Raw genomic sequence first — 23928 nt, 5'->3', positions numbered from 1 at the left:
AACTGCTAGGTTGGCAGGAGCAAGGACCGAGCAACGGGAGCTCACCCCGTTGCGGGGATTCGAACTGCCGACCTTCAAATCGGCAAGCACTAGGCTCAGCGGTTTAGACCACAGTGCCACCCGAGTCCCTATATTACATTATTATTATTGTATATTACATTAAAGGTAAAGGTAAAGGGGGATGCGGGTGGTGCTGTGGGTTAAACCACAGAGCCTAGAAGCGGCTTAGTCCTTCTGGCCACATGACCCTGAACCTCTACGCCGGCTCCATCGGTCAATAAAGCGAGATGAGCGCCGCAACCCCAGAGTCGGCCGCGACTGGACCTAATGGTCAGGGGTCCCTTTACCTTTAAGTTGACCCACCTGGATGGAGCAAACCCAAGTGCTCCCTCTGCTGGCAGTGATGGGAAGTGGCTTTTATTCAGAGCACTGGCATCCACCTAGTTCAGTATTGTCTACACTGAGTGACAGCAGCCTACCTGGAGGCACCATTAGGGATTGAACCTGCGACTTTCTGCACGCAAGGAGGGTGCTTTTGTCATAGACCCCAGGGGTCGCCCAACCCAGCCCCCTGCAATCCAGGAATCTCAGCTAAAGCATCCATGACAGATAGCCTTCGAATCTCTGCTTAAGAACCTGCAAGGAAGGAGAGACCACAACCTCCAGAGGGGGAATTCTTCCTGGTGTTTACTTGGTTCGAGTCCCGCTGTCCAGGGCAGGAGAAAGCAAGCATGCTCCCTGTTCCTGTTCCTTCAGATTTTTGAAGATATCTCCTCCCAGTCTCCTCTTTTCCAGGCTAAACATCCCCAACTCCTTCGACCGTTCCTCATCAGGCTTGGTTTCCAGACCCTTGATCCTCTTGGCTGCCCACCTCGGCACAATATCCTTCTCAAATTGTAGTGCCCACGACTGGACACAGGACTCCAGGTGTGGTCTGAACAAGGCAGTATAGAGTGGTACTATAACTTCCTTTGGTGATGTATGGAAGTGAGAGCTGGACCATAAAGAAAGCTGATCGCCGAAGAATGGATGCTTTTGAATTATGGTGCTGGAGGAGACTCTTGAGAGTCCCATGGACTGCAAGAAGATCAAACCTCTCCATTCTGAAGGAAATCAGCCCTGAGTGCTCACTGGAAGGACAGATCCTGAAGCTGAGGCTCCAAGACTTTGGCCACCTCAGGAGAAGAGAAGATGCCCTGGAAAAGACCCTGATGCTGGGAAAGATGGAGGGCACAAGGAGAAGGGGACGACGGAGGACGAGATGGTGGGACAGTGTTCTCAAAGCCACCAGCATGAGTTTGACCCAACTGCGGGAGGCAGTGGAAGACAGGAGGGCCTGGCGTGCTCTGGTCCAGGGGGTCATGAAGAGGCGGACACCACTAAACGACAACATGACTTCCCTTGATTGGGACACTAGACTTCCCTTGTCGCTGAGCTACGGCCAAATCTCCTAGCAAGAGAACCAAGATTCTAGTCCTCACTGTTCCGAGCGAAGGGCTGGATTAAAGAAGAACGCAGGATGCTGAGTCAGGACACTCTCCCACCTATATTTGGGTTTACTGGGAGGAGTCTGGAGGCAGAACCCCCTCCCCGAATATACAATTATTCCTCATAGGCCTCTGAGCCCCACCCCACCTTGGCCCTGCTGGCGGTGTGGGGGGAATCACAGCAGCTTAAGAAAAGCAACCCCAGTTTCCAGCATACAACTCCCACGAGATTCCCAGAGAAAAAGACTGCAACTGTCCCTTGGCTCAGAATGCAAAAAGAGAGAGAGAAAGAAAACTTCCTGGAAAATCGGCCCCTTTCCTGATGTGCTTCTTGTCCAGGAGGGTGGTGGGGGTGTGTGGAGGGGGGGCAGGAAGAGTCACAAACCCCTCCAGGACTCCTATTCCTTCTTGCGCTTGTCCACGGGGACGTTCCAGTAATAAATCAGCTGTCCCGTGATGATGCTGTTGCAGGATGAGGCCACGACGTAGGTGAGAGCCATGAGGGGGTCTCCCGTCTCCTGCAGGGTGGGGAGGGGGCAAACGAGGTAGGTTTGTTTATTTATTTGCACCCCAACTTCTCCCCCGATGCCTGCCTGCCCACGTTGGGATGCGAGGTGGCTTCCAGCAGTTTTTTAATTAAAAAACAACATCTAGACACCACCCACACTCCACTGCAATGCAGAAAGGAACCGGGGGGGGGTGTGGTTTGAATTCCTGCAAGCCCAACGCCTCCTTCCTTTACTTCGGGGCTGAGGCTGTTAGCCTAATAATAATAATAATAACAATTTATTATTTATACCCCGCCCATCTGGCTGAGCTTCCCCAGCCACTCTGGGCGGCTTCCAAAAAAATATTAAAATACCGTAATACATCAAACATTAAAAGCTTCCCTAAACAGGGCTGCCTTCAGATGTCTTCTGAAAGTCTGGTAGTTGTTGTTCTCTTTGACATCTGGTGGGAGGGCGTTCCACAGGGAGGGCGCCACCACCGAGAAGGCCCTCTGCCTGGTTCCCTGCAACTTGGCTTCTCGCAGTGAGGGAACCGCCAGAAGGCCCTCGGAGCTGGACCTCAGTGTCCAGGCAGAACGATGGGGATGGAGACGCTCCTTCAAGTATACTGGGCTGAGGCCGTTTAGGGCTTTAAAGGTCAGCACCAACACTTTGAATTGTGCTCGGAAACGTACTTGAATGATGTCTCTCTTCCCTCCCCACCCGCCCTGGGCAGGTGAACCCCGGCCTACCTGGATGGAAGTGAAGATTCGGGCCAGAGAGCCCGCAAAAAGCAGGAAGGCTGTGACGGCGGAGAGTTGTCCTGTGTGGCCGTTGCGGTAGTTTGTGGCTGCTTGCAGGAGCTGTTGAGGGTACAAGGAAGAGGTGTGACGTTTTATTTATTTATTCAACTTACATACCGCCCTATACTTGGAGGTCTTGGGGCGGTTCACAGCAAGAGTACAACATATAAAATCAAACCAAAAACAATAAACCAATTTAAAACCCCCGAAAAGAACCACATTCTAAAAGGGTGTTGGATGGATGTCAAGAAGATCAACCAAAGGCCTGGTGAAAATGGAACATTTTTGCCTGGTGCCTAAAGGTGTGTAATGAAGGCCCCAGGCGAACTTCCCTGGGGAGAGAATTCCACAGATGTGGAGCCACTACAGAGAAGGCCCCGTTCTAGTGTTGCCACCCTCTGGACCTCTCAAGGAGGAAAAACACAAAGAAGGGTGTCAGAAGGTGATCTCAGGGTCCAGGTCGGTTCATATGGAAAGAGGCGGTCGTTGAGTTATTGTGGTCCTGAGCCATTTAAATCTTCACAGATCAAAAGCAGCACTATGAATTGGGCCCGGAAACATCCTGGGAGCCAATGCAAATCTCTCAGGACCGGTGTTATGTGGTCCCAGCGGCTGCTCCCAGTCACCAGCCTGGCTGCCGCATTCTGGATTAATTGCAGTTTCCGGGTCACCTTCAAAGGTAGCCCCATGTAGAGCGCATTGCAGTAGTCCAAGCGGGAGATAACTAGAGCATGCGCCACTCTGGCAAGACAGTCCGTGGGCAGGGAGGGTCTCATCCTGCGTACCAGATGGAGCTGGGAGACAGCTGCCCTGGACATAGAACTGACCTGCACCTCCATGGACAGCGGTGAGTCCAGAATGACTCCCAGGCTGCGCACCTGGTCCTTCAGGGGCACAGTTGCCCCATTCAGGACCAGGGAGTCCTCCACACCTGCCTGCCTCCTGTCCCCCCAAAGAAGTACTTCTGTCTTGTCAGGGTTCAACCTCAATCTGTTAGCAGCCATCCATCCTCCAACCACCTCCAGACACTCACACAGGACCTTCACTGGTTCCAATTTGAAAGAGAGTTAGAGCTGGGTATCATCAGCATATTGATGAACACCCAGCCCAAACCTCCTGATGATCTCTGAGATTGGTGTGCTTTTGGGGAGCCATCTCCAGCGCACACACCTCTTGCCTCTTAGCGACCCCACCCCCAGGGCAGTAGCACCCACTTTGCTCCCCAAAGGTAAAGGTAAAGGGACCCCTGACCATTAGGTCCAGTCGTGGCCGACTCTGGGGTTGCGGCGCTCCTCTCGCTTTACTGGCTGAGGGAGCCGGCGTAGTACAGCTTCCGGTTCATGTGGCCAGCATGACTAAGCCGCTTCTGGCGAACCAGAGCAGCGCACGGAAACGCCGTTTACCTTCCCGCCGGAGTGGTACCTATTGATCTACTTGCACTTGGACGTGCTTTCGAACTGCTAGGTTGGCAGGAGCAGGGACTGAGCAACGGGAGCTCACCCCGTCGCAGGGATTCGAACCACCGACCTTCTGATCGGCAAGCCCTAGGCTCTGTGGTTTAACCCACAGCGCCCCCCGTGTCCCTTTTGCTCCCCAAACAACAGCACAAAACATCAGGCGGGTTGGCAGTCTTTGGAGGAACGAGAGGTCTAAGGGGCGCTGCAGAGTTTGAGACTCAGGCAAGCGGGCCTGCCTATGGGGCAGAGTTTCTCCGATGCCCACACCCCCGGGTGCCCCTTACCCTGCTTGTTATGACGGCGGGCATGTTGAACGCCTGGAGCGCCGTCACGACCCCCACGGGTGTGAGTGAGGAGAGCAGGAGGGCCAGGACTCCGAAGTAGACGAGCAGGAAGGTCACACCTAGGGGTTGAAACAAGAGACGTTGTGTCACGAAGGCAGCCCCGCAACCTGGCTTAAGAATATAAGGAGGGATGATATATACCGTATTTTTCGCTCTATAGGACGCACTGGACCACAGGAGGGGGAGAACAGGGAAAAACTTTTTTTTACTTGTTCTCCCCCTTAAAAACAAGGTGCGTTCAAGAGCAGGCCTTGCCGCTGCCCCCCGAGCTTGTGGGGCTGGCGGTGGGGGGAAGCGCTGTTTCCCCCCACCGCCAACCTCAAAGATCCCTGAAGCCTTTGGAGTGCAGCCATCCCGAAGCTAGAACAGCGAGATGGAGGGCTGTGCAGCGCCCCGTCTCACTGTTTTGGCTTTGGGGACAGCCTTTCAAGCCTCCGCAGGGCGGCAGGGTGCCTTCACCACGCTGCCCTGTGGAGGCTTTGCGCAGCCATCCCGAAGCTAGAACAGCTTTGGGATGCTGCCTGCTATCCGCAAGCCTTCTGAGCCTGGCGGGAACTCCCACCGGGCTCTGAAGGCTTGTGGATAGCTGTCCAAAGCCTGGAGTGCACAGCGCCACGCTCCCCACGCTTCGGGCTGCAGGCAGCTATCCGCAAGCCTGCGGAGCCCGGCGGGAGTTCCTGAAGGCATGCGGATAGCTTCCTGAAGCCTGGAGAGTGAGAGGGGTCGGTGTGCACCGACCCCTCTCGCTCTCCAGGCTTCAGCGAAAGCCTGTATTCGCCCCATAGGACGCACACACATTTCCCCTTCATTTTTGGAGGGGGAAAGGTGCGTCCTATAGAGCGAAAAATACGGTAATTGCTTCATAAACTGAAAATAAAATTTTACAGACGATGACCTGTATACAAAAATCACTTTACAAAAATTATAAACTATAATACAAACAGTAAAGAACTCTTTTTCATTACTGTTTGTATTTTCGTTTACAATTTTTGTTTAGTTTATGAAGCAATTACATATCATTCCACCACGCCGATGAAGAATTCTACGAAACAGTAGTCACTATCCGGAATCACTGTTCAGCGTTGGACATCTTATTTGCCGAACACACAAAGCTTCACAGCTTGTCTTTCATTGTACAAAGTCTGGGACCTCGCTTCATTTAAAGATTTTCAGAGACTTTGAGACTAAAGAATTCATTTTGTACTTCTTATGGTTTGAAGGAATTCTATAAAGATTGTCTATTGCGTATGGTCATCGTGTTGCCTAGTAGCCATCGATAGCAGCCTCTCTTCCTCACTGGATTTGTCCAATCCCTTTTAAAGCCTTCCAAGTTGGTGGCCATCGCGGCTGCTTCCTGCAGGAAGGAGTTCCACAGTTTAACTATGTGCTGCACAAATAAGAGAAGATTTATTTGTCCTTTCAACATTCCAGCTTCTTGGGTGTCTACGGCCTTTTGAGTGTTATGAGAGAGGGAGGAAAAGCTTTCTTCATGCCAGGCATAATTTTATAAAAATTCTATTGCGTTGTCTCTCCCATCCAGCTTACGGAATCAAAACAAGGCACAAGGGGCTAAACGTACGTGCTACACATATAGCGTGCATTTAGAATTCCCAAAATTCCACTGGATAGCTCAACAGGGTCCACAGCGTTGGCCGAAGCGAAGCTCGGGTTCTCGTTGCGGCTCATGAACGGGAAGGAAGAAGGTGGATTCGGGGTGCGGGGAGGGCCTAGCTGAAAGCCCAAAGCTCGGTCTGGTTGGGATCCAGGGCTGCCGAGCACCAGGGCTTAAAGGATGCAAAGTTTGGCCTTAGCCAAGCTTCCTGCCTCCGACAGGGGACAGCCAAATAACCCTCAAAGCCTATAAACGTCACTGCGGTTTGCTGTCTCCGAACATGGAGTTTCTGCTTGGCCGTTTTGGCTAATAGCTCTTGAACAGAGGATAGCTCAGTTGGCGCTGCTGATAACCCCAAGGTTGCAGGTTCAATCCCTGCGTGGGACAGCTGCACATTCCTGCCTTGCAGGGGGTTGGACGAGATGACCCCAGGAACCCCTTGCAACTATGATTCAATTAAATGTACTCTAGACTCTGGTTCCACACTCACCTCGTCCCGTGCGGCCCCCAAAATGCTGGACCAGGAATCCGATGGCCACGGTTTGCAACATGAGGAAGAAAGCCTCACCCCAGGAACTATTGTTTGGGTCGGGGGGAGGAAAGAGAGATAAAAAGAGAGATGTGTTAGGGGAGAAGTGAAATCTTTTGATCCAAATTCTTTTTCCAGCTCCCTGTTACCTGCCTGGAAGGGTTTGAAGCTCAACATCAAAAGGGGAAGGGGAAGAAATGGAGGCAGTGAGAGATTTTACTTTCTTGGGCTCCATGATCACTGCAGATGGTGACAGCAGTCACGAAATTAAAAGACGCCTGCTTCTTGGGAGAAAAGCAATGACAAACCTAGACAGCATCTTAAAAAGCAGAGACATCACCTTGCCAACAAAGGTCCGTATAGTAAAAGCTCTGTGCTTTTGAATTCTGGTGCTGGAGGAGACTCTTGAGAGTCCCATGGACTGGAGGAAGATCAAACCTCTCCATTCTGAAGGAAATCAGCCCTGAGTGCTCACTGGAAGGACAGATCCTGAAGCTGAGGCTCCAAGACTTTGGCCACATCTTGAGAAGAGAAGACTCCCTGGAAAAGACCCTGATGTTGGGAAAGATGGAGGGCCCAAGGAGAAGGGGACGACGGAGGACGAGATGGTGGGACAGTGTTCTCGAAGCTACCAGCATGAGTTTGACCAAACTGCGGGAGGCAGTGGAAGACAGGAGTGCCTGGCGTGCTCTGGTCCAGGGGGCCACGAAGAGGCGGACACAACTAAACGACTCAACAACAACAACAGCTCCCTCCTTCAAGGCATTGTTTTCCTTCCACCACCAACAGCAAAGAGGAGCGAAATGGGTGTGAGAGGATCAGAAACGTGAGCACTGACAACGCCCCACCCTCCCCAAAAAAGGCAGGTTTTGGGACTTTAGGAATCAGCCCTTTAAAACTGCAACTCCGGGGATCGGCTGGCGATATCGTTCCGGCAAAGGATTAGACCTCTGCAGATCAGATTGCTGTTAAAAGAACAGGAGGTGGCCACATGCTCCTGTAACTAGTGGGATTGTGCGCGCGTGAAAACAAATGTTGGGATTCGAAACTCGGCACCGCCGCCCGTCGAAAGGTCTGCGTGGACCTCAGGTTGTTGCTTAGCTTGAGAGGACTCCAAATTACCTAGCAGCAAGTCACGGATAACTCACTTCCTGAGAGCTGCCCGTTTCAGTCGTGGCTCAAGCGGGGGAAAGGATGTTTCTATGTTCCCTATTATGAACTGGTTTTGTTAAAAAAACCTTATATACAGCAACGAAGGAGAAACTGACCCATCGGTTCTCAGAGGGGAAGCAGACTCATTGGACTTTGTGGCTGTCTGGTGGGTTTTCAATCGCAGCTATAGAAAGGCCTCGGGCACTGCCCATACCTGAACGGAAAAGCGTTGGCGATGCTGTAGGCCATGGTGCCGGTGATGGCAAGCAGCTCCAGGAGGATGGAATGGAAGCTCAGCCCCTCAGCACTCTTGGCCCCCAGGATCTTGAAGATCTGGGGCAGCTTCACTGCAGAAAGAGGGAGGAAGAAGTAGTCAGAGTCCCGCTCTATTCTGCCTCGGTCAGACCTGTGTCCAATTCTGGGTGCCATAATTTAAGAAGGATATTGAGAAGCGGGAGGTGTTTAGGCCAGAGAACAGGAGACAGAGAGGGGGTGGTGTGTGTGTGTGTGTGTTATTGGGTTGTTGTTTTTATTTTTACCATATTTTTCGCCCTATAGGACGCACTTTTCCCCCTCCAAAAATGAAGGGGAAATGTGTGTGCGTCCTATGGGGCGAATGCAGGCTTTCGCTGAAGCCTGGAGAGCCCCAGCGCCAGCCCCACAAGGTCGGGGGACAGCGGGGAGGCGGAACGCCGCCATCCCGCTGTCTCCCGATGTGGTTTGGAGGCTGACGGCGGGGAGACGCGTGCTTCTCCCCGCCGCCAGCCCCGCAAGCGCCTGGGGGGGGGGGAGGAAATAATTTTTTCCCCCTTTATTTCCCCCCAAAAAAACTTGGTGCGTCCTATGGGCCGGTGTGTCCTATGGGGCGAAAAATACGGTATTTTATATGTGTGTGTGTATATGTGTGTGTGTATATATATATATATATATAAATAAAAAATATTGCGGTTTTTATGTTGATGTTGTCCTGTGAACCGCCCTGAGACCTCCGGGTATACGGCAGTATATAAATTCTATCTATCTATCTATCTATCTATCTATCTATCTACCTACCTACATACCTACCTATCTCACCTCTCAGTCTTCTTTTATTATTATTCTCATAATTATTATTATAAGTACTATTTATTAAACTTATTGGGGGGTTTTCTTACCAATGTAAGTCAAAACGACACACGCACACAAATATATATATATTCCATAGAGAATACACATGCACAAAACCAAACAGAAAAACCTTTTTAAAAAACCTTATAGAAGAAGAGGAGTTTGGATTTGATATCCCGCCTTTCCCTCCCTTTAAGGAGTCTCAAATTGGCTAACATTCTCCTTTCCCTTCCTCCCCCACAACAAACACTCTGTGGGGTGAGTGGGGCTGAGAGACTTCAGAGAAGTGTGACTGGCCCAAGGTCACCCAGCAGCTGCAGGTGGAGGAGCGGAGACGCGAACCCGGTTCCCCAGATTACGAGACTACCGCTCTTAACCACTACACCACGCTGGTATAGTTTATATTAAAAGTTTATATTAAAAGTAATATAGTTTATATTAAAAGTCAAATTATCTGACTGGGAAGTCCCGGTGTCCGTACCCATGAGGGAACCAGCCACGATGGCGAATCCGAGGCCCTTGCTGATGAAGATTTTGAGGCATGGAACTGAAAGAACAAGGGGAGAGAGACAAAAGGATACAAAACATAATTAATTGCTAGCAGTGATGCTTTTTTGCTTTTTTCTTTTACAATACTCCTGTGATGCGGGAGATAAATTCCAATTTCTGCACTTAGCAGAAAGCTCCACGAGAGAGCAGCAGCAGCCTTGCTTTCTGCATGGCAGGCAGACATTCCACCGGTGAGGTTTCCCCCATCACTTCCTCAGTACGCTGGGAAACGCTTCACCTGCTAGAAGTCTACCTGACAGGCGCCTAGCCAATGACAGCCCTGCTTGAGGGGAAAGGGGCGGGGCTTAAAAGATCCTAGGCAACCATATGAACTTCGTGCCCAAAGCCAACATGGCGCGGAGAGCCTTCACTGTGCTTCGTCCATGACCCTTTTTAAGAGACGATGAACAGCATCTTCATATTGAAAGCTTTTTTTTAAAAAAAACAAGCTTTTCTCCCCCCCAAAGGATAGTTTCATTTGTAATTCTAGGGCTAAATGATAATAAAATTAAAAATCTCGTGGTACTTCCGCCCGGCTGCAAGGTGAGAGAAGACACGAGGCCCGGAAACGGAGCCGACGGCCACTTCCGCCCTCTACCAAAATGGCTACCGGGGTAAAGTTTCGCCCGTCACCAAAATGGCGCCCAGTCGTCCCCCACAGGACACTTCCGCCAGGCCAGGCGTTGCTACGGCGACGACGTGACGGGTCCCCGACAGGACAAAAAGGGCGTCGAAGAGCGCGCGACTCACTGTGCAAGAGGTTGAGGCTGAGGAAGAGCTCGTCGTAGCAGTTCTCCGGGAGGACGTGCGGGACCAGCAGGCCCTTCAGAGCCGTCGACGCCGCCATTTTGACGAAGGTTGGAGCGAATGAAGCTGGGCGAAACTTCCGCCTCCATAACCCCTACGCGCCGGAGAGCGAGAGAAACGCCTTTCCCTGGTGCGCATGCGCGGCGTCTCCCACCTGCCCGGCGGCCATTTCAACCTTGCCGACCAATGCGCAGGCGCGACTCGTGCGGGCCGCCATTAAAAGAGCTGCGCGTGCGCACAGCGGCGGCGGGCGCCTTAACACGCGCATGCGCATTCTTTCTGGGACGTCTAGATGTGTGGTTCCTCTGCGCATGCGCTGTTTTTAGCCTGGCATCCTTTGCCAGCGCCCTGAGCTGAAGTGCCGCCTTCCCATTGGCTGCAGCAAACTTTGGTCAAGGGACAAAATGGCCGCCACGCCTGGGCAGCCATCTTGCCCCCCAAGTGGCACCCCTGGCCCAGGGAGGGGCGAGGAGGCGCCCCAGCTGCTGCCCACCCTCAGCCGGGGCACCGTGGCCCTGTGCCTCCTCTACTACATGCGCCTCCAGCGGGGCCGGCGCCTGAGGGAGGCCGCCCGACGTCGCCGCGCCGCCCGCCACCGCCGTGCCCAGGCCCGCCAGCGCCAGCGCTTCGCCCTGCTGTGGCTCTGCCGGACGTTGGCCCGGGCGCCCGGCCTGGCGGGCTTATGCCAGGACCCTGGCAGCGGCGGAGAGGGCGGCCTTCCCCGGCTGCTGCGGGAGCGCCGCCTGTGGAGCAAAGCCCGTAGCTCGGCCTTCTGGGAAATCGTGCGCGCCAAGGCCTTCAGCCAATGGGAGTGGGTGGAAAACTTCCGCGTCTCGCCGGGCACCTTCGACTACCTCTGCGCCCAGCTGCGCGGAGCCATCCAGCGGCGGGACACCAACATGCGCCGCGCCATCCCGGCCGACGTGCGCCTGGCCATGACGCTGTGGCGCCTGGGAGCCTGCACCGAGTACCGGGCGGTGGAGCAGCTCTTCGGCGTCTCCCGCTCCACCGTCTGCAAGATCCTGCGCGACGTCTGCGAGGCCGTGGTGGGCATCCTCACGCCGCTCTACGTGCGGCCCCCGGACCCTGCGGAAGTGGCCGCCGGCAACGGCTTCCCTTTGCCCCAGCTGGCCGGCGTGCTGGGCTCCCTGCACGTCCCCATCCGCGCGCCCAACGAGAACGCGGCTGGCTACTACAACCGCCACGGCTGGCACTCGGTGGTGGTCCAGGCCGCCGTCGATTCCCGCGGCTGCTTCTGGGACATCAACGTCGGCTGCCCGGGACGGGTGACGGACACCCAGGTTTTGTGCACGTCGGAGCTGTACCAGCGTGCGCAAGAGGGAGAGCTGTTTTCGGGGGCGTCCCAAGCCATCCGTGGGGTGCAGGTGCCCGTTTACCTGCTTGGCGGCTGCTCCTACCCGTTCCTCCCGTGGCTCATGAGGCCCTACCGGGACGAGGTCCTAACTCCCGCCCAACACCGCTTCAATGAGTACGCCGCTGCCGCACGGACGGTGGTGGGGGTGGCCTTTGGCCGCCTGCGGGGACGCTGGCGCTGCCTCACCAAACGCAACGACACCGACGTCTCCTTCCTGCCCACCCTCATCGCCGCCTGCTGCACCCTCCACAACGTCTGCGAGGCGCGGGGGGACGTCTTCCAGCCCTGCTGGATGGAGCACCACGCTGACGAACAGCGGGAGGAACACCCATTCGACGATGGAGGGGAGGAGGAGGAAGATGCGGAGGCCGTGGCGATCCGTGACGCGCTGGCGTCAGCGCTGAGAGGCTGATTGGGGAAGAAGTGGAGGAGCTGCAAAACGCTCTTCTGGGAACAGAGCAGTTCGTGTCGCTGCGGGAATCCGCAGGCCGTCGGGTTACACAGAACGTTTTGGCAGGCAAATCTGCCCTGGCTGGCAGGGGCTTTGAGAAGAGTTGAAGAGTCCAAACCTGCCCAGTGGCGGCAGGCTGCGCAGGCCAAGGCGCATGGACGCCATGCGTTTTGAAGTTCGGCATTCGCCGTCAGCAACCTCCCTCAATAACGTTAGCGGCAATTATTTCACCTGAATTGTGTTTCCAATCTTGAGGACTAGTGCCAAAAATGCAAGGGTGGGTTGGGAAAAGGAGAAAAGCAGGATGGCTTGGGAGGGTGGGCATTGGGGGAGGCCGAAGAATATTTGGAATTTGGAGGTTAGAAGTGAGTGTGCCGTATCCGATTGGATGGGAAGGTGGCTTTGGAGCTTGCGGGAAGTGGGGAATACTGTTGTTGTTGAGTCGTTTAGTCGTGTCCGCCTCTTTGTGACCCCCTGGACCAGAGCACGCCAGGCACTCCTGTCTTCCACTGCCTCCCGCAGTTTGGTCAAACTCATGCTGATAGCTTCAAGAACACTGTCCCACCATCTCGTCCTCCGTCGTCCCCTTTTCCTTGTGCCCTCCCATCTTTCCCAACATCAGGGTCTTTTCCAGGGAGTCTTCTCTTCTCAAGAGGTGGCCAAAGTATTGGAGCCTCAGCTCCAGTACTAGTCTTTAATAAAATACTAGTCTTTAATAAAATCTAGTCTTTAATAAAATACTAAATATTAAATACTAGTCTTTAATAAAATACTAGACTTTAATAAAATCTTTCTATGTCACGTGCTTCCTGTGTTGAGCTAAAAACTGCTACGTCTGTAGTTTTTCAGGTTAAGCTATTACAGTTCTTGGAACACGGGAAGCATATGTGTGCGCGGAAAAGAGTCTGATTTCCAGAGCCATTGTGGTCTGGTGGTGAGAGTGTCAGACTAGAGTCTGGGAGACACGGTTTCGGATCCCCACTCGGCCGCAAAACTCCCTGGGTGTGTGACCTTGAACCAGTCTGTCACTTTCAGCCTAACCTTAGAGGGTTTGTTGTGGGGATCAAATGAGACGTGCTTAATCTTTGTACGGCTGGGCGCAGTACAGGCACATAAAAGCCAGAGACGTCTAAACTAATCAATCCGTCCACAGGTATCGTCACAGCCGTGTGAATTTCCAGGCAAGTTTGGTAACCTGGTCAAATGTCAGGTGCGATGGGATTGGGGATGGAGGGTTTGTAGGATCCTGGTGAGGCCATGAGACTTCAATAAGCCATACTGCCTCACTGTACACCCTTCCCAGCCCAGAGATGTCATTGTTGACGTTTGGGAACTGCCCTTTCTACTCCTTGCACTCGGGTCAAGGAGGAAGAGAAATCACCAATACCTGAATAATTTTCAAAGGTATTTATTTGCCCTGTTGTGAGCGGTGGGGTGTTCCGCCTGAAGAGCTTAGGATCAGCGCACTTTGCATATGAAGTTGGGGGTCTTGAGTCCCCCTAAAGGGTTCGCAGAGCAGAGCAGATGAAAGGGCTTGAGGAGCAAACTGGAGGAGCTTATAAGGCGTACTTTCGGAATGGACATACACCATTTCGGAATATCGGTGGTATGTGCACCAGTTCTTAATACAAGTTTTTGCAGAGAGAACCACACCCGGATAATACTTTACGTGGTCAGTGCAAAGACTTTGCCCAAACACTTGATCTTAACAAGATAGTTGCTCCAGAAATAAGCCCAGCCTCGTTTCAATTGAGATTGGAGGTTTTTAAGCAGAGGTCGGATGGCCACCTATCAAGGGGTTCCATAGCTGCATTCCGGGAAGGGGGTTGGACTAGATGACCCTTGGGGATCCCAGCAGTACAATTCTGTGATTCTCCTCCCAGATTTAAAGTGCAGTCTGACAGAAGTGAGATGTAACTGCCCCTCAGCCCACAAATTGCACCTTTGTGCAGAAACGTCCTTTTCACTTCCCCCAGGTGTGTCTTGAGCGAACCAGCAGTCCAAGCGAGTGAATGAAACAGGTGCGGGTCTAGCAACTCGGAGAACTCCCACCCCACCCCTGGGGGGGTGTCAACCCCCTGTCCCCCTGTTGCAGAAAGACACCCCCCTTTTAAAAAAACAAAACCCCATTCTTGGTTCTCTTTAGGCCCAGCTGTGTGTGGAAAATGGCTCCCCTTTAAATGGTTTGATAGCCCCTGTGGCCACGTGCTCGCCCAATCAAAAAGGCCACGACCACGATGATGATGAGGACCAGAAGGAGGACGCCGATGATGATGGGCACCAAGAGGGTGCGTCTCTGCTCCGGGCAGACCTCGGCTGAAACAGGCAAAGAAGGAATTCAGTGAGGAGAGGAAGGTGAATCGGGGTGTGCAAAACACCAAACTGGAGAGAGACTCGAAAAGTCTGCGGGCAAAAGGGCTGTGCCAAAAGGATGACATGGAAAGTTTAGACTAACAATGCATTGGACTACAGTGGTACCTCGGGTTAAGTACTTAATTCGTTCCAGAGGTCCGTACTTAACCTGAAACTGTTCTTAACCTGAAGCACAACTTTAGCTAATGGGGCCTCCCGCTGCTGCCTCGCCGCTGGAGCAAGATTTCTGTTCTTATCCTGAAGCAAAGTTCTTAACCTGAAGCACTATTTCTGGGTTAGCGGAGTCTGTAACCTGAAGCGTATGTAACCTGAAGCATATGTAACCTGAAGCGTATGTAACCCGAGGTACCACTGTATTAAGACACCTGCACATTGAAGTATGGTGACGCGGGTGGCACTGTGGGTTAAACCACAGAGCCTAGGGCTTGCCGATCAGAAGGTCGGCGGTTCGAATCCCTGCGACGGGGTGAGCTCCCGTTGCTGGGTCCCTGCTCCTGCCAACCTAGCAGTTTGAAAGCACGTCAAAGTGCAAGTAGATAAATAGGCACCGCTTCGGCGGGAAGGTAAACGGCGTTTCCGTGCGCTGCTCTGGTTCGCCAGAAGCGGCTTAGTCATGCTGGCCACATGACCTAGAAAAACTGCGGACAAACGCCAGATCCCTTGGCCAGTAAAGCGAGATGAGCGCCGCAACCCCAGAGTCGGCCACAACTGGACCTAATGGTCAGGGGTCCCTTTACACTGAAGTACAGCTGTTTAAAGAAAAGGAAATAAAGAACTGCCTGCAGTACGATGCAGGGAGTCTCTCACCTTCCCCAAATTTTCCACCTTGAAGCTCAAAGGCCTGGACCTGCTCTTGCAGGGCGTTGAGATGAAAGCCTTCTGCCAGGACCAAGGTGCGGTTCCGGCACTGGTAAGAGTGTCCGAGTCTGGCCTCGAACTCGCGGAGAGAGGAATTGTCGGCTCTGAAGGATTTCGCTGGAGGGACAAAGAGAGTCGTCTGGGGCTTGTTGAACCACCTGGAAACCCTTCTTGAATCTAACACAGAATGTGGATTAAGACATAATCGCCTCTGGGAAGCCACGGCAAATCTCAGCCTATAGCCCACCTGGCAGAATCACCGTGCAGGTTCGCAGAACCATACAGTTGGAAAGGGAACCTAGGGGTCATTTATTCCAACCCTCCGGAACGTGACCGACCCCCATGGCTCTTTTTGCTCCACCCCGCAAAGGAGGAACAACACCCTCTGCTTCCTCCGTGATCCCTTTAGCTGCTGAAGGGATCTTGGCAGGATTCGCTTTCTGTTCCCTCATGCCTCCGAATCACCCTCTAAAATTTGCTGACGGGCCAAAGCCGTCGTAAACAGGCTTGCGGTTGGGGTGGAACCCCATAAAAAGACATTTGCAGGGCTTACTATGGACGTGGCATTTGTATTTTTTCAAGAGCTGCACGGCAGGCAAAAACTCAACAGGTGTAGCACCCCCGATTTGAGCATTTCCATGGCAGAATAGGCCTCACCTCAAGAGGTCCGTGAGCAATGATGGCAACCCCCGAATTCAGAGCCAGCCCCCCACAAATGACCTTACCTGCAGCCTGATGGAACTGGTACGTTAGGTAGGCCTGTACCCGACTCAGGTAGAATATATTTCTGGTGTAATTCTAAGGAAACAAAGAAATCTGGGCTTGTTTTTCCTGATCAACGCCTGTTTTAGGGTAGCACAGGCCGCACCTTAGGATCTGCGAGGTTTACGAGACAAAGCCAATTCGCTGCCCCGCTGGAAGCACCCGTTCCAGATTAATTCCCACCCCCTGCCCTCCCTGAGCACTAGCAGCAATAGCCTCCCAACGAACCATTTTGAAGTTTCAAACTTTGAAATAAAATCATGTTTTGTTCCTCCTCTCCAATGTGGTGGTTGAACTTCACGTATTTCTCCGAAGGGGAAGTGGCAGCGGCTGAAATCAACACTTTAATTTGGGGAAGAGGTGAGCAGAGTGGCGATGTGACCCGCGTTTATAAAATATAAATAAATAAATGGAAACAAAAAACTGTGTGGCGTGGAGAAAGCAGAGAGAGAAAAGTTTTCCTTCCTCTTAACAACTAGAATTCGTGAAGCTGGAAGTTTGGAGGTTCAGGAAAGGCGAAAGGAAGTCCTTTTTCACGCAGTGCGAACTGCGGAACTCCATTCCACTTGAATAGGATTGGACAAATCCATGGAAGAGGATGGCTACCGCCCAAGATGGCTACGCTCTGCCCTCTACGGTCGGAGGCAGGAAATGCTTCTGAAAGCAGAGGGGGATCTGTGTTCGAATCCCGCTTGTCAGCTTCCCATTACGGCTTCTAGCCAGCCGCTGTGAGAACAGGATGCTGGACTGGAGGGGCCTGATCCTGCAAACTCTTCTTAGGTTCTTGGACTACTGCAATGAGCTCTACGTGCGGCTACCTTTGAAGGTGACCCGGAAACTGCAACTAATCCAGAATGCGGCAGCTAGACTGGGGACTGGGAGACCACATAACACCAGTCCTGAAAGACCTACACTGGCTCCCAGTACGTTTCCGAGCACAATTCAAAGTGTTGGTGCTGACCTTGAAAGCCCTAAACGGCCTCAAAGGCCCAGTATCCCTGAAGGAGCATCTCCACCCCCATCGTCCAGCCCGGACACTGAGATCCAGCTCCAAGGGCCTTCTGGCGGTTCCCTCCCTGAGAGAAGTGAGGTTACAGGGAACCAGGCAGAGGGCCTTCTCGGTGGTGGCCCCCGCCCTGTGGAACACCCTCCCTTGTGAAGGAAATAAGCAGCTATTCTATCTTTAAAAGACATCTGAAGGCAGCCCTGTTTAGGGAAGTTTTTAATGCTGTATTGTTTTTAACACTCGATTGCGAGCCGCCCAGAGTGGCTGGGGAAGCCCAGCCAGATGGGCGGGGTATAAATAATAAATTATTATTATATTCTTAGGATGGGGTCGGCACGCTCCCTCCGCGCCAGCAGGCCTCTGCCAAGCCAGTCTTTCCGGCCTCCGATGCAGCCGGCTCGAAGGACCTTTTGCCAGAGAGTGACTCATGGCTTGGATCAGCCAGGAGTTTCCAGGCCAGATCAGCTTCCTAAATTGCAGCCGAGTCGTCTTGTTGCCCACGGCTGCGCTCGTGACGCACCTGAACCCGCAGGCTGATGGGCGTGGGTCCGTACCACGCAGGAACGTTCAAGGGACCCGCCTTTCGAGGAAGACTTGTGCGTTGGTGTTCGTGCCAGGTTAGGTTTACTATGAGCGCATCAGTCATGCGCTGAACTCGGCCAGCTTTTAAAACAAACTCATCAGCTTTTAAAAGAAATTACCGTATTTTTTGCTCTATAAGACTCACTTTTTCCCTCCTAAAAAGTAAGGGGAAATGTGTGTGCGTGTCTTATGGAGCGAATGCAGGCTGCGCAGCTACCCCAGAAGCCAGAACAGCTGCTTTCACTGCACAGCAATCCCTCTTGCTGTTCTGGCTTCTGAGATTCAGAATATTTTTTTTTCTTGTTTTCCTCCTCCAAAAACTAGGTGCGTCTTGTGGTCTGGTGCGTCTTATAGATCGAAAAATACGGTACGTTGCTCTGATTTTAAGATAAACACAGAGAGGAAAATGGTGCTGGAAAGTTTAATAGGTTAAGTGTTCCTGCTCCCCCAATTCCCATTTCATTCCCGAACTTTCCCACCCAGGAAGGAAGACACACTTAATCAACTTGAATTGGACCTGATAATAACTTAATCAACTTGAATTGGACCTGGTAATAATAATTTTAGATTAGATATTAGATTAGGAGTATCAAAGGTAAACAGAGAGAGAGACACAAGGTTAGATGCTCCATATCTCTGGCAGCGTCCGTTTAAACCGGCGCCATACCACTTTAAACGGTAATGACTCCCCTTGCCGAGAGAATGCTGGGAATTGTAGTTTGTTAAGAATTGTTGGGGTACCTTTATTGCTCTCTCAGAGCTGCTATTCCCAGGGAATTGCATCTGGGAATGGGATAGGGTCTCCTTAACAACCCTCCTTTGGGACCAGAAGAAATTCTCAGAGAGGGAAAGGATCAGAGAAATTCACAGAGAGGGGAGGTCTGCTTGTTGTTGGCCGCAGTCGTTCAATAGAACCTCCAAAGTCAGAAGCAGCATACCTGTAAAGACCAGGCATTGGGGATACACCTTTTCATGACCCCCGCCAGCCCCCCTCTCCAATCCTCCCTCTCACCTTTCTGAAAGTAAAGAGAAGGTCGCCTTCTAGGAAATGCAGGTGGAGGACGGCTGTCTGGTTGGTACAGTTCCCGGAAAACTCTGTGCGGTTGGGGTTCACTGCAAAGTCCCCCCAGAGCTGGAAGAGAGGAAGAGTGAAGGTGTTTGAGACAGCAGGACCCTGCAAAGCCCCAGGAAATTCAGCTTGGACCTAGAGCAGGAGGGAGAAACTGGCACAAGCCCAACGTTCAGCCACGTCGTGCCCGTTTAGTGAGCGACCCAAGAGTTTAGGCTCCCTTCTTTCTATAGCCATAGAAAGCTAAGGCTGTCGTCACGCATCTCCCGCTGGAGGATTTGAAGCTGAAAAGCAAGCTTAGCTGTTGCAGGGGAAGGGGAAAGCTCTATAACTCCCTCCATGAATTTGCCTCTTTTTAAAGCCATCCAGGATGGTAGCCGTCCCTGCCTCCAGTGGGAGGGAGTTCCGCAGTTCAACTCTGTGCTGTGAGAAGAACTTCCTTCCAGTTTTTCTTCCCACGTGTACATAAGCAGCAGCTTAGGAGAGGGTTGGGGGCCCCAGTGCACCGCTTGGGCCCAGATAATCCTGCCGGTACCCAGAGTGAGCCCTGACAGAATTGTAGAATTGGAGGGGACACCATAGGGTCATCTAGCCCAACCCGCTGCAATGCAGGAATCTCAACACGTCGTGCCCCATCCAATTTGAAACCATACCAGTTCCTGCTTAGCTTTGCAAACGTGCCAGCAGTTTCATTGCTGCGCCACCAGAGTTTTTCTTTCCCTTTTGGGGAGTCTATCTATCTATCTATCTATCTATCTATCTATCTATCTGATGCTGTCCAGGGTTGTAAAGACTGCGGAGAGAATAATCGGGTGCACTCTTCTCACCTTGGATCAAATCTATGCTTCCAGGTGCCATAAGAAAGCTGCTGAGATAGCGCAGGATAGTGCACACCCCGGAAATGATCTCTTTCAACTTCTGCCTTCTGGAAGAAGCTACAGGGTTATAAAGACTAGGACTAGCCGCCTGAGAAACACTTTCTAACCAGGCTGGGATAGCAGGCTTGTCGGTTTTTGAATGTCTGATGTAGATTTTTTCAATTTCATTGTTCTGTATGGGACAGTGACAATAAAGATTATCGTATCGTATTTATCGATAATCTTCATTTGTGTTGTGGCCTTTGCTCAGGTTTTTTTTCTACATAGCCAGTTTCGTCTTTTGTCTGTGGATTGCACACTGCTACCTTCCCACCCCACCCCACCCCACCCCACCCCACCCCACCCCACCCCACAAGTCTCACTTCCCTCTGAAGATCCTGCGGCTTCCAAGCCTAAACTGCAAAGCCACAGACTTCCTAAAGCATGCACAATTTTTATCAATTTATTAAAGGCTGTCGAAAGCAGAAATGAGCAGAAGATGTTGCTGCATGCCGTAAATGGGGAAAGGTGCAAATGACCCTCGGGATTGGGTCCCCTGCATTTGGGAGGGCATTGTGGAACTGGAAGCACAGAATCATTGAATTGTAGAATTGGGGGGGGGGACCCCAAAGGTCATCCAGTCCAACCCGCCTGCAATGTAGGACTTTCAGCTAAAACATCCACGACAGATAGCCATACAAGGGCAATTGAAGCAATTGAAACCCCCAGTATTAAGTAACTTCCTCTAAGTGCCCAGCCAATGTGTATTTTCCTTTTCCCTAAAAACCCCACAAAACCTATTAATATAAACACAGAATTTAAATACTGGGCTATACATATATTTATCAGGCAATCCTAAGAGGTCTGTTAAGGGCAGATGTATTCAGAAACTTTGCCACTCCTTGACGTCAAATCCTAGAATCGTAGAGAAAACCACTTATAAATTGAGATTTTCATGAGGCCTAGAATCTCCAGGCATGTTTTATATGATTCTGCCTTCTCTTCATTTTTACATATTACAGCAGAACCATCCTGTTCAAGCAAGTCTGTTGGCAGACGTGGAACTTAACCAGCAGATAATGTCGATATTCTTCACTTAGACTTTGCCCCTTTAACCCTTTGTTTTAAAGTTTCGTTTCCCGTCTTTTCGCTTCAACTGCCGCCATAGCTGTTCTCTTGGCTTCCTATTACATTGCGGGAAATTGAATCGGGAACCTTTGCCGAGGGAAATGGCGTCCTCCCCTGCCGCACGGAGGGGCAGGAAGGAGGCCGAGGGCAAGCGGTGCAGCACACACAAAAACCTCCTGTCCTCTAACCACTGAGCTTCACTCCCTGACAGTCCCCTCCCAGCTTAAGCCGCTGGGCCTGTGTCAATATGAAAAGGGAAAAAGGGGAAGCAGAAATGACCACTCAGAGCTGGTCGGTCTCTTCCCGTCCCCCAGGAGCTCAGGCCGCCAGCACCTCCTTGCTCAACGTTCCTCGTTCAGACAGAACCACAGAATTGTAGAGTTGGGAGGGACCTCGGTTTATCAGCTCCATCTGGTGCGCAGGGTGAGACCCTCCCTGCCCGCAGACTGTCTCGCCAGAGTGGTGCATGCTCTGGTTATCTCCAGCTTGGACTACTGCAATGCGCTCTACGTGGGGCTACCGTTGAAGGTGACCCGGAAACTACAACTAATCCAGAATGCAGCAGCCAGACTGGGGACTGGGAGACCACATAACACCAGTCCTGAAAGACCTGCATTGGCTCCCAGTACGTTTCCAAGCACAATTCAAAGTGTTGGTGCTGACCTTGACAGCCCTAAACGGCCTCAAAGGCCCAGGATACCTGAAGGAGCGTCTCCACCCCCATCATTCAGCTCAGACACTGAGGTCCAGCTCCGAGGGTCTTCTGGCGGTTCTCTCCCTGCGAGGTTACAGGGAACCAGACAGAGGGCCTTCTCGGTGGTGGCACCCGCCCTGTGGAACTCCCTCCCACCAGATGTCAAGGAAATAAACAACTACCAGATTTTTAGAAGACATCTGAAGGCAGCCCTCTTTAGGGAAGCTTTTAATGTTTAATAGGTTATTGTATATTAATATTCCGTTGGAAGCCGCCCAGCCAGATGGGCGGGGTATAAATAAGAATTAATATTATCCAGCCCAACCCAGAACCCCTGACAGGCAGCCGTCCCGACCTGGGCTCGAAAGCCTCCAACGGAGGCCTCCCGAGGTCACGGAATCGCCATCTCCCCAACAGCCGCCCGGATCTCCTACCTCCTGCTTGGCCTTATCGGTGTAGCGGACTCGGAGCTGCAGCGCCGCTTGAACCCGCAAACACGGGTTCGAGCCCTTTGGGACCGCATAATCGCCAACGCGGACAACGGGTGGTTGCGTGGGTTGATGGGTGGGGGCGGGGTGTGGGGTGGTGCGGTTCCTGGGGTGCGCCGTGGGGTGCGGTGTGGTGTGTTTTGTGGGGTGCGGTGGGGTGTGTTCTGTGTGGTGGGCCGTGGTGTGTTTTGTGGGGTGCGGGGTGGTGTGTTTCGTGTGGTGCGGCGTGGTGTGTTTTGTGGGGTGGGCCGTGGTGTGTTTTGTGGGGTGTGCCGTGGTGTGTTTTGTGTGGTGCGCCGTGGTGTGTTTTGTGGGCCGTGGCGTGGTGTGTTTTGTGTGGTGTGCCGTGGTGTGTTTTGTGGGGTGCGGCGTGGTGTGTTTTGTGGGGTGCGGCGTGGTGTGTTTCGTGGGGTGCGCCGTGGTCTTGGTGAACGAGGGCAGCAGCGTAACCGACTTCTTGCGGTGCGGGCAGCCTGCGTCGGAGCCATCGGCGCCAGAGCACAGCGGCGACTCCACAAATCCCGTCTCTTTCATGGCCACTTGGGACGTCTCCATATATTGAGCAGAGCTGTAAGCTGGGCAGAGAGAGAGAGATGGAAACATCAGTTCTGGGCACCCATGGGTGACAGCCAAGCTTCCAGCCTCCCTAGCCCCTAACCCCAGCTCAACAACACCTCTCCGATCGACCTCGGGTTACATACGCTTCAGGTTACAGACTCTGCTAACCCAGAAATAGTACCTCGGGTTAAGAACTTTGCTTCAGGATGAGAACAGAAATTGCGCAGCGGCAGCAGCAGGAGGCCCCATTAGCTAAAGTGTTGCTTCAGGTCAAGAACAGTTAAGAACGGACCTCCGAAACGTATTCTTAACCCGAGGTACCACTGTATTTATTAACTGAATCAAAACCTATCACCTTTCCGTCCCACCATTTTCTCAAGGTGGTTCCTCGGACGGTTCTTCTTCCTCAGTGAATGCACACAAGGCAGGCCCTCCAAGGTCGGTTTTGTGGCTGAGCTGGGGTGGGATTTGAACCCAGGTCCGGGTCTCCCAGTCCAACATCCAAACCAGGCTGCCTCTTTTGGAGAGGAGTCAACAGGTTTATTGGACCCCTTCTCCCTCGGGCGGTTGTGGGCTCTCCTTCCTTGGAGGTTTTTAAACAGAGGTTCGATGGCCGACTGTCGTGGACTCTTAGCTGAGATTCCTACATTGCTTGGGGTTGGGCTGGATGAGCTTTGGGGTCCCTCCGAACGCAGCAACTCTCTGTTTCTTGCTGCCTAACTCCTTTCTAAGCCGCACGACAAAGGGAACTTGGAGGCCAGGTACGGACAAATATATATGTACCAACCTGCCAGGAAGAAGCATCCGATGAGCCAAATTGAAGACATCGCAGCTGGTCCCATCTCTCTGAACGGGGCTCGATCCGCTGCACCCTTTCCGCCTCTCGCCCTGGGAGCCTCTGCTCGCTTCTGTCTCGTGCTCCTGCAGCTCTCAAATAAAGGGAAGGAAATGAAATTTGCTGCCTTCACAACCAGTGACTCAGTTGGGATACTGAATTGCCAAATACCCAGTAGCCACGGGATCCGGGGGAGTTTTGCTTCCACCTGACGCAGCTGAACCTTCTCTGTCGCCACTGTTGAGCTCTGCATCTTTTTCTACTTTTTAAATAAAATCTGAAAGCCACAATTAACCTGGGGTTGGGGAGAGACAGGCGAGTTCATCGCCCTGCCCAGCGCTGGACAGGTGCAGTGGCTTCTGGGAGACAGGTGAGTGAACCTTTTAAAGCAGGCATATGCAAACTCTGGCCCTCCAGATGTTTGGGACTACAATCCCCATCATCCCTGACCACTGGCCCTGTTAGCTAGGGATGATGGGAATTGTAGTCCCAAACATCTGGAGGGCCGGAGTTTGCCGACGCCTGATTTAAAGCAACTCAGCCAACACAATGCCATC

The 23928-nt window shown here is 52.5% G+C and overlaps 2 protein-coding genes across 2 annotated transcripts; both read right to left on the bottom strand.

The window, feature by feature from the left end:
- Positions 1 to 1522: 1522 nt before the first annotated feature.
- Positions 1523 to 10439, bottom strand: MPDU1 (mannose-P-dolichol utilization defect 1). The gene is given in 8 exon segments (XM_080979989.1): positions 1523 to 2005; positions 2728 to 2838; positions 4520 to 4638; positions 6682 to 6767; positions 8087 to 8219; positions 9461 to 9526; positions 10279 to 10387; positions 10389 to 10439. Coding segments are annotated over 8 exon segments (780 nt in total). The 5' UTR covers positions 10425 to 10439; the 3' UTR covers positions 1523 to 1885.
- Positions 10440 to 13553: 3114 nt separating this feature from the next.
- Positions 13554 to 23639, bottom strand: CD68 (CD68 molecule). The gene is made up of 6 exons (XM_080979821.1): positions 23324 to 23639; positions 21925 to 22553; positions 18755 to 18874; positions 16118 to 16190; positions 15342 to 15509; positions 13554 to 14477 (listed from the first exon to the last, which is right to left on the bottom strand). The coding sequence occupies exons 1-6, from the start codon at positions 23622 to 23624 to the stop codon at positions 14338 to 14340; spliced, it is 1431 nt and encodes a 476-aa protein (XP_080835947.1). The 5' UTR covers positions 23625 to 23639; the 3' UTR covers positions 13554 to 14337.
- Positions 23640 to 23928: the final 289 nt, after the last annotated feature.

Source organism: Podarcis pityusensis, assembly GCF_964106645.2.
Source record: "Podarcis pityusensis genome assembly, chromosome: 13".
Classification (NCBI taxonomy): domain Eukaryota; kingdom Metazoa; phylum Chordata; class Lepidosauria; order Squamata; family Lacertidae; genus Podarcis; species Podarcis pityusensis.
Note: the sequence above shows the minus strand (reverse complement) of the source record. Positions and strands in the feature narration are given on the sequence as shown.